The sequence below is a fragment of the Aptenodytes forsteri genome, unplaced genomic scaffold, assembly GCF_000699145.1.
Source record: "Aptenodytes forsteri isolate BGI_AS27 unplaced genomic scaffold, ASM69914v1 Scaffold113, whole genome shotgun sequence".
Taxonomy (NCBI): domain Eukaryota; kingdom Metazoa; phylum Chordata; class Aves; order Sphenisciformes; family Spheniscidae; genus Aptenodytes; species Aptenodytes forsteri.
This window is the reverse complement of record NW_008795032.1, coordinates 446,054-455,946: the sequence shown is the minus strand read 5'-3', so window position 1 is coordinate 455,946 and position 9,893 is coordinate 446,054. Positions and strand designations below refer to the sequence as shown.

Below are 9,893 nucleotides of genomic sequence, written 5' to 3'. Positions count from 1 at the left end.
CTGGAGCAGGGGAAGAGAGTGAGGAGGAAGGAGCGGCAGAGACAACGTGTGATGAACTGAGCACAACCCCCATTCCCTATCCCCCTGTGCTCCTCGATGGGAGGAGGTGGAGAAATCAGGAGTGAAGTTGAGCCTGGGAAGAAGGGAGGGGTGGGGTGAGGTGTTTTAAGATTTGGTTTTTATTTCTCATCCTACTCTGATTTGATTGGCAATAAATTAAATTAACTTCCCCAGTCGAGTTGGTTTTGCCCATGATGGTAGTTGCCGAGTGATGTCTCTCCTCGCTGGGTGAGGTGGCCCTTGTGCTGGCCGTCCCCTGCCCCATGGTGTCCTCTGCTCTCCTGGCAGCAGCAGCGGAGCTGTTGCATGACGGCCATGCAACAGCTTTGGGTGTTGTGTCCTAAACCCTGGGCACTACAGGTCAGGCCAGGCTCCCTGCACGTGAGCAGGGCTGATGGCAAAGCTGGAGCATCGTAGAAATGATGCAGCTGGAGGGGAAATGAATTGAAGAAGAGGCATCCTGAAGCCAGTGCATCCCAAAGGTGATGCAGCTGGAGGAGAAATTCATGGAAGAAGGACCTTGAATGTCTCCAGGTGCTGGAGGGCTTGGTGGTGTCCTGGAGCAGGATCAGTGCAGGATGGATCCCTGCTCCTGCTCACTGGTGCAGATGGGATGTGGGGCTTCACTGACCCTGGATCTGAGCTGGTTCACGGGCCTGCATGCAAACTGCCTCTCCTCGGGGTGGGAAATGCCACAGGCTGTCACCCCATTGCCTTGCAGAGGTCCCCTGCACCCCAAAATTAGTGGAAAGCTAGCAGAGGTCTCAGCGGGTGTACTCTCCAGTTGGAGGCGCAACATCTCCTTGCTCCCCACAAGGCTGGGGACGCTCCTCCAAGCATCCTAGCAGTCCCCACGATGCTTGAGGACTTGGCCTTGCTGGAGACAGCTCAGTAGCATCATGGCTGGGTGGTGTTGAGCCATGTGATGAACCGGCTGTGTGTCGATCCGAGGGCATCCCTGCTCCCCACGGGTGCTGGCACCCTGGTTTCTCAGCAGGGTTTGGAGATGTTCTTGATTGGGCTTGGGGGCTTCGTCTTTGCAAAGGGGGAAAATGTGACTCAGGTCCCCCCAAGCACCTGGGGCACACATTTCCCCCCCGATGTGATGGCTCCTGGTGCCCACGGCCCCAGTCTGCAAGCAGACACCACCACCTACGTTTTAACATGGAAGAGCTGCGCCCCAGCAGGGATTATCCATCAGAAAGGCTTAGTCTGGTCTAATTTAGGGCTGCGTTGGGATGGAGGACTTCATGCAGCGTTGTCCTTGTCCATCCCACTTCCCCACCATCCGGGTGCACCCACCAAGCCCCAGCTCCACTGCTATAGAGCACCCATGCAAGGTCCATACAAGGACCACATGGTGCTTTTTTTGCATCCCCCAGCTCCCTTCATCTCTTAATCCTGTAAAAATGGATAATCTCATACGCCATCTTCCTAGACAGCAATGCGGCACCGTCAACCCACCGTTAATTTTTCCTGCCGGGGTACATCTCTGCGGTGATGCGAGCACTCGGTGACCGGGATGCTCGTTGGTTTGTACCCAGATTTGGGTGGTATTGATTGCTTAAGAGCATCCGAGGTGTCACCTTCCCATGAAACCAGGTGGGGCTGGAGCGGGATTCCTCCTCTGCAAGGGCATCGCTGCCAGCTTTTTGTGCATGAGCATCTCCAGCCTCGGGGACGCGAGTGCATTGCCTCCTCGCTGCCCGCCCTTGCCCTGCCCGTGCTTGTCATCATCCTGCCGCGGGAGGGGGACGTGGCGGGTGAAAAAAGCTGCTTAGGATCTATCCCCGGGGTTTAAATTGTCCTGGGTTATTGTTGGAGGATTAGGAGGGGATTTGGTATGATTGGTTGCAGTGGGTTAAATATAGGCTGGTGTGTGCTGGAGGGTTGATGCTCCAACGGGGAGGGAAGGGAGAGACGGCTGAGTGCTGGCTCGCTTCGCCCCTTCGTCTTTCATCTCTCCCCTGTGATCGTGGTGGCGGGGCGGGGGGAAAAATGCCAGCACGTCCTTTCTAATATTGCACGCTGGCCCCAGGATGCGCAAGAGACTCTGGTGGCTTGTCGTGCAATTAACTTCCAGCAGCGCACGTGGTCTTCGCCAGCTTCAAGAGGGATTGAACCGGTGCTGGTTGTGCCATGGGGAGGACAGAGGGAGCTGCTCCTCTGAGCCCTGTGGCCGGGAGGGATGAGCTGGTCCCCGGGACGGGGTCTGGTTTGGGGCTGCTGGTCCCTCAGCTGCCGCTTGGTCCTTCTGCAGCTCCTGGGAGCATCCCATGGTGGCTCCACGGAGGTGTCCTGGGGATGGTGGGTTTGGGCTGGGGCGTGGGACACAGCTGGCAGCTTCCCTGGGTTTTGAGGAAAGAGGGGACAGGTTCCTGCCTGCCAAAAAAAGCCACCTTAGGAGGCATGGGGGGTGAAGACCACACTCTGCACACCCACCTTGGGATGCTTGGGATCAGCATCCCCTTCTCCCCCTGCGTGGGGCTGTGGGCTCCCGGCAGTTGGTTTCGCTGCTCGTTTCTATCCCGCGTTGTCTCCGGCATCGCGTCCTGACCACATCCATGTTAAGGCAGGTCCCCAGCACCTTCCTCCAAAGGCAGGACCCAGCCTCTCCTGCTCACCAGGATGAGCCGGCTGTAGGTCTTGGCCGTGTGCCGGCACCGTGTCTTCCCACGACCTTCTCCCACCAGAGCACCCAACATTTTCCAGGAGGAGAAGGGGAGAGAGAAGACCTGCATTTCATTTCTCTTTCCAAAGCAGACCCAGGTGTCGGACCTCGGCTCTGTATATTATTCCCCCCGAAGCCTGCAGCTGGCTGCTGGCACGGCACAACGGGGAATACGGGCTGAGATTTATAAACGTGCTTCAGGCACAGCTGCTCTGGGCTCCCTCGGCTCCATCCATCTCCCGGGGCTGCGCGGCTGTATATCTCGCTGCGCTCACCAACCCTTGCAAACGAGTTTCCTATCTCCTGAGTTTTACCTTGCTCAGATAAATGTGCTCGGCGCAACAGACTCTGCTCACGGTCAAATTAGTGCTGCGGTAATCAGAGCGGTCCATGGCGGGGAGGAAGTATCCACAAAACTGAGTGATGCTGCGAAAGACCCTCCCCACCCCTCCAAGAAGAGATGCCGAGGGTCCATGTCCTCGGCGCGGGTGTAAGCCAGGCTGCTTCTCTCCTTGAATTGGTGTGAAAAAGCTGAAACCACCAGGTTTTCTGAATGCCCGATGCCTTTGCTCCATGATGAGAGGAGATGCGGCCCCGTGGATGGTTCTCCAGGCAGAGATACGGGACTGATGGGTGTCCCGGGGGGTGCGGGAGCAAAGCGAAGCCGGGGGATGAGGGTTGTTCCCCTAAGGTTGGGTTTTCCTGCCAGGGGTGGTTGCCTGCGTGGGGATGCTGGGCTCAGCTTGCCACCTAGTGGCAATAACGGCCTTTTCCAGAGGGCCGTGGGGTTCACAGCCGCGCACGGGGGGTCATAGCCCTGCTGGGGGGTCTGCAGCTCCGTGTTGGGGTCCACAGCCTTGCTGGGGGCTGTCCGTATCTCCCCCGGGGGGTTCCCAGCCCTTGCTCCCCAGAGATTGCCTTCCCTACCCTACCCGAGTGCACATGGAGCCAATGTGGATCTTCAGGCCCCCCCAAATCCTGCAGCCCTTTGGGGGTCGCTGGTTTTAGCATCCCCATGAAAGCAAGGAAGAGCGCTGAGCGGCTCAAGGAGGAGAGGTTGGGTGGAAGCCGGCCAGAGCTGTGCTGAGAGAGGGGATGAGCCGGGGGTCTCCAGCTCCCATCTTGGTGCCCCTCCAGCCCAGAGCCCATGGTCTCACCTCTCCCAAGAGCCCAAGACCCCTTGTCCGCCTTCCTCCGGCCCTAGAGCTGAGCTCTTCCTCCTGCCTATCTCGAGGGGTAGATCCCCCTTTGCCCCAATGCCCAGGGAAGGGCGAGACACCGTGGGGTCACGCCTGGCCCTGTCTGACCCTCTCCCCTTGCCTTACAGGTATGCTGGTGGTCAACGTCACATGGAGGAACAAGACGTATGTGGGGACGCTGCTCGACTGCACGCAGCACGACTGGGCACCTCCCCGGTAAGCAGCTGGTGGGGTCCGGCAGCGCTGTCTCAGCCCCCTTTTCCCAGGCGCAGAGGACAAACCCAGCCATGTACGGCCCCCGTGGCACCCAGTACGCTCTGCCCTGTGCCCGTGGGGCTGCCCCTGGGGGTTAGTATCTCCTCCTTGCCCAGCTGAGCTGCTTCCATGCCTCTTTGCCGCTGTGGTCACAGGCTCCCTCATCCTGGAGACTGGAGATGGTCGAGCATTTGCCGATGGACCTCTCTTGCCGATTCCTCTTTACTGGAGCAGTGGGGGGGGACAAGCCTGTGGGATTGACAGCGAGGGGAGGAAGGGGGTCCCCGCTGCACAATGGGACGGTGTGTCCCGGCACGACTGTCTCTCCATTAAAACCTCCTTGTCCTCCTCCCTGCAGGTTTTGCGACTCTCCCACCAGCGACCTGGAGATGCGCAACGGCCGGGGCAGGGGCAAACGCATGCGCCCCAACAGCAACACGCCTGTCAACGAGACCGCCGCCGCCTCGGACAGCAAAGGGACCAGCAATAGCAGCAAGACCCGGGCAGGAGCCAACAGCAAAGGGCGCCGGGGAAGCCAGAACTCCTCGGACCACCGCACACCGCCCGGCGGCACGGCAGAGGATGTGAAGGCCAGTCCCTCCTCCGTCACCAAGCGGAAAAGCAAACCCCTCTCCGACATGGAGCTGAACTCCAGCTCGGAGGACTCCAAGGGCAGCAAACGCATCCGCACGAACTCGATGGGCTCGGCAGCTGTGCCACCCGCCGCGGTCAAGGTGGAGCCAGCTGTCCTCGACCGAAACTGCCCTTCTCCCATCCTCATCGACTGTCCCCACCCAAACTGTAACAAGAAGTACAAGCACATCAATGGGCTGAAGTACCACCAGGCCCACGCGCACACGGACGACGACAGCAAGCTGGAGGCGGACGTGGACAGCGAGTATGGCGAGGAGCCCTCCCTGCACGCGGACATTGGGAGCTGCAACGGCGCTGCCGTCTCTCAGAAGGGCTCGCTCTCGCCGGCTCGCTCGGCCACCCCCAAGGTGCGCTTAATGGAGCCCCACAGTCCCTCCCCATCCAGCAAGTTCAGCGCCAAGGTCCCCTGCAAGAAGAAGCTGGGTGGGGAAGGAGACACCGACCCAGGTGCCCTGTCCAATGACGGCTCTGAGGATGGTCCCTCGGTGGCTGATGAGACAAGTAACGACGGCTTTGACGCTCTGGAGAAGCGATGTGTTGATAAGGACAAGTCAAAGAAGACATCTGGTGCTAAGCCGGAGAAGATCCCTTCCAAAAGCTTAAAGTCCGCCAGACCCATTGCACCAGCCATCCCCCCCCAGCCGATTTACACCTTCCAGACAGCCACCCTCACCACAGCCAGCCCCGGTTCCTCCACGGGCCTCGCCACCACTGTGGTCCAGACCATGCCCAACAGCCCTCAGCTCAAACCCATCCAGCCCAAGCCTACGGTGATGGGAGAGCCCTTCACCGTCAACCCTGCCCTCACCCCTTCCAAGGAGAAGAAGAAGAAGGACAAGAAGAAGAAGGAGCCCAAGGAGGTAGAAAACCCTCTGACTCCTGGCAAAGCCTGCAGAGCGGAGGAAGGCAAGAGCCCTTTCCGGGGGGAATCCAGCGACCTGGGGACGAAAGGCGAGGGGCTGCTGAACGGCTCGTCCGACCCCCACCAGAGCCGGCTTGCCAGCATCAAGGCCGAGGCGGATAAAATCTACAGCTTCACCGACAACGCTCCGAGCCCCTCCATCGGTGGTGCCAGCAGGCTGGAGAACACCAACCCAGCCCAACCCATGACCCCGCTGCATGTCGTCACCCAGAACGGGGCAGAGGCGAGCTCAGTGAAGACCAACAGCCCGGCCTACTCGGACATCTCCGATGCCGGGGAGGATGGGGAGGGCAAGCTGGAGAGCGTGAAGGCAAAGGATCCGGAGCAGCTGGTCAAGGAAGGAGCCAAAAAAGCTCTTTTCCCCCCGCAACCGCAGAGCAAAGAGTCTCCCTATTACCAAGGCTTTGAAACCTACTATTCCCCCGGCTACCCCCAGGCAAGCCCAGGGCCCTTGAACCCCAGCGGCCAGGCTGCGGCTGAGACGCAGGCCTTGAAGCTGAAGAAGGACGAGGAGCAGGAGAACCCAGAGGTGAAGGTGAAGAGTGAAGGCTGCGAAGAGAAGAAGGCAGAGCTTGGCAGCTCCAGCCAGCAGCCCTCGGTCATCCAGCAGCGTCCCAACATGTACATGCAGTCCCTCTACTACAACCAGTACGCCTACGTGCCCCCCTATGGCTACAACGAGCAGGGCTACCACGCTCACCTGCTGAGCACCAACCCTGCCTACCGCCAGCAGTATGAGGAGCAGCAGAAGCAGCGGCAGAGCCTGGAGCAGCAGCAGCAGCGAGGGCTGGAGAAGAAAGCGGAGCTGGGCTTGAAGGAGAGGGAGGCAGCGCTCAAAGAGGAGTGGAAGCAAAAGCCGCCCATGCCCCCGACGCTCACCAAGGCCCCGAGCCTCACGGACCTCGTCAAGTCGGGGCTGAGCAAGGCCAAGGAGCAGGGAGGTCCCGACATGGCCAAATCCGTCATCATCCCCAAGCTGGAGGACTCGTCCAAGCTGTCCGGCAGCCAGGTCACCGAGGGGCTCAAGGTGAAACTGAGCGAGGCCAGCCACCTCGGGAAGGAGACCGCCGAGACAAAGGCTGGCTCTGAGTGTGGCCGGCAAGCGGAGGTGGACCCTGTGCTCTGGTACAGACAGGTAATGCCGGCCTGCTGCTCGCTCGGCCCTGCCTGCCAGCCCAGCAGTGGGCTTTCTCCTGGAGGAAGCCCCTCACCACGGCTTCGCTGCAGGGGTTTGCTGCAGCTGTCACCTCAGAGAACATACTTTGTCCTCTGCTCGTGATGGGACTCCATGAGGTTCCCTTGGGGCCAGCAAAAGGATGGGGCTGGGAGGCCACAGATGGGCCAAGGAGAGCCCGGGGAAGGGGAATGGGGTTTTCTGGTCTCCAAATCCGGCCTGGTTTTGGAGACAGACAGGCAGGGCTGGGGGGAAGCAGCTGCTCTGATGGTTGGCTGGTTCTTGCAGGAAGCCGAGCCCCGGATGTGGACCTACGTCTACCCGGCGAAGTACTCGGACATCAAGACAGAGGACGAGCGGTGGAAAGAGGAGAGGGACCGAAAGTTGAAGGAAGAAAGAAATCGAAGCAAAGAAGCCGCGTCCAAGGAGGACGGGAAGGAGAGCACCAGCTCCGAGTGCAAACTGACCCCCACCGAGGAGGCTCGCATGGTGGGGAAGGACCCCAGACCCAGCGTCCACGTCCCCGTGTCTTCACCCCTCACGCAGCATCAGTCCTACATCCCCTACATGCACGGCTACTCCTACAGCCAGTCGTACGACCCCAACCACCCCAGCTACCGGGCCATGCCCACCGTCATGATGCAGAATTACCCAGGTAGGGAGCCGGGGTCTTCTCGGGGACGTCCCTTCCCAGGCTGTCCCTGCTCCCGGAGCAGGGAATGGCTGTGGGACATCCTCTTACTCCTGGAGGCACACATGCAGAGCCACGTGCTCCTGCTGTGCTGCCTGAAGAGTCCTCATGCCCTGACTGCTTTTTCTCCTCCCCAGGATCATACCTACCCTCCAGCTATTCCTTCTCCCCGTACGGGAGCAAGGCGTCTGGCAGCGACGACAGCGACAAGTCCCGAGCCAGCCCCAGCGTGAGTTGTAAATCCAGCTCAGAGTCCAAGGCCCTGGACATCCTGCAGCAGCACGCCAGCCACTACAAGAGCAAATCGCCCACGGTGAGGGTCAGGAAGGCGCTGGTGTTGTCCAGCTCCATGCACGAGCTTCGGGATGGTCCCTGGATCCTATAACCAGCCCGGAGCAACTCTGCCTGCCGTGGGTTTTTGCCGTTCCTGCTGCTGTAGGAGACCTGGGGCCGAGCAGTAATCCCACAACACAGTCCCTTTGGGATGGACAAGCCAAACCTGTGGACAGGGCTGGCCCAGAGGAGCACCGGGGCTTCTCCAGGCCCTGCAGTGACCGGGTGACACTTGTCCTCAGTGCTGGAGCTGGTGGGTGGGATGCAGGGAGCTGTCTCCGTCCCACAACAGTGTAGGGTCACAAGCTCCTCCTGGGCTGAGCTGGGATGACACAGTGGCAGCAAACCCTGGTTTTGGGCAGGAAGGAGCTGCCTGAAATGGGACCTGCATCTGCCCTGCTGCTTTTGGGCTGGTCACCAGCCATCCCGTCATCTCCCAGTGCCATGGGGAGCCTTTAGGCAAAGGCAGGGAGAACATCATCCCGATGGGGCAGCCCCGAGTGCCCAGCGTGGGTCCGATGCTGCCCTGCGCCCTGGGGTAGCGGGTGGCGTCCCTCAGTGTGCATCTGCTTTCTCCTCTCCAGATAAGTGAGAAGACGTCTCAGGAGCGGGACCGCAGCGGCTGCGGGGTGGTGGGAGGTGGCGGGAGCTGTAGCAGCGTCGGAGGAGCCGGCGGGGGAGAAAGGACCGCCGACCGGCCCCGCACCTCGCCATCTCAGCGCCTGCTCTCGACGCATCACCACCACCACCACCTCGGGTACTCGCTGCTGCCAGCGCAGTACAACCTGCCCTATGCAACAGGTGAGAGCCAAACCTCACCCCGGCACCCAGCCAGGGCTGCGGGCACGGCTCAGGGGAGCCGGGAGGGAGCTGTAGCCACCTTTGGGCAGCGTGAGCCTTTGCGCCGAGCTTTGCTTTGACCGAATCCAGCGCTTTCCAGCTCCCCTGGCACAGCTGGGTGCCCGTCCCGGGCTGCCGGCTCCTGACGCTGCTTCTCCTCCGCAGGTCTCTCCTCCACAGCCATCGTTGCCAGCCAGCAAGGCTCCGCTCCCTCTCTATACCCACCTCCCCGGAGGTGAGAACGGTAAGGCTCTCCTCCCATGGCACCGGCACGGCCAACCTGCTTCGCCCGCGGGCAACAGGACTGGGGCAGAGGTGGCCGGGACGGGTGCACGGGGGGTGCACTTGAGGGCAGAGGGTTTGGGGTTTGCCCGTTGCCCCAGGGCTAACGGGGCTGCCTTCCAGCGGCGGGCGCTGACTTGACCTTGGGGTCGTGGCAGGACGTGATGCGCCGGGACGCCTGGGCTGTACGAGACATGTGACTGGCTCACATGGGGAAGCGCTGGAGACTCCTTTAGACATCAGTTGAATGGTGTTAATTGTTCTGCTTTGACGTTCCTGCCATGATCCGAGGCAGACTCTGTCTTCTCCCCCCCCCGTCGGACACACACTGACTCCCCCCCCTCTGCACCCTCCCCTTCGGTGAGTGGGCGAGCTGGTACCTGCGGAAATATTTATTCTACTGGGCACCGGCGCTCGGGATGGAGGTGACTCGCCTGCCTGGTGCATATGAAGAGGAAACGGAAGCACTGAGGTTTCTCGATGGATTTGGGACCCCACTGTGTCTCTGCGAGCTGCTGCTTCACGATGGGGCTGAGCGCGACGGGACTGGGGGCAGGCAGGGGCGCTGCCTCCTGCCTGCTCCTCGCCGGGGCTCCAAGTGCGGGGCCGAGCCCGCCATGGAGTCGCAGTCTCAGGAAAGGAAGGGCTGGCTCACACGGGTGTCGGGGAGGCTGGTGCAAGCTGGCGGGATGGGGCTGGGGGGAGTCAGCCTGACTGGAGGCAGCCGTGGGGCACGGGGACGTGCTGCATGTGGGGTGCATCCTCTCCCAGCCCCTTGGCTGCTCCCGCACCCCATGGCAATCACTCCTCCC

General features: G+C 61.1%; 1 protein-coding gene across 1 annotated transcript in view; it reads left to right on the top strand.

Annotated features, from left to right (window-relative positions):
• The window catches only part of ZNF609 (zinc finger protein 609), a 59,103-nt gene extending 49,368 nt beyond the window's left edge, over positions 1 to 9,735 (top strand). Inside the window, exons 3-9 of the mRNA XM_009276317.2 lie at positions 4,059 to 4,146; positions 4,544 to 6,896; positions 7,224 to 7,590; positions 7,764 to 7,939; positions 8,544 to 8,760; positions 8,965 to 9,043; positions 9,240 to 9,735. Of these exons, the coding sequence (XP_009274592.1) occupies positions 4,059 to 4,146; positions 4,544 to 6,896; positions 7,224 to 7,590; positions 7,764 to 7,939; positions 8,544 to 8,760; positions 8,965 to 9,038 (3,275 nt within the window). The 3' untranslated portion in view covers positions 9,039 to 9,043; positions 9,240 to 9,735. The remainder of the gene's footprint in view (positions 1 to 4,058; positions 4,147 to 4,543; positions 6,897 to 7,223; positions 7,591 to 7,763; positions 7,940 to 8,543; positions 8,761 to 8,964; positions 9,044 to 9,239) is intronic.
• The last annotated feature ends 158 nt before the right edge of the window (positions 9,736 to 9,893 follow it).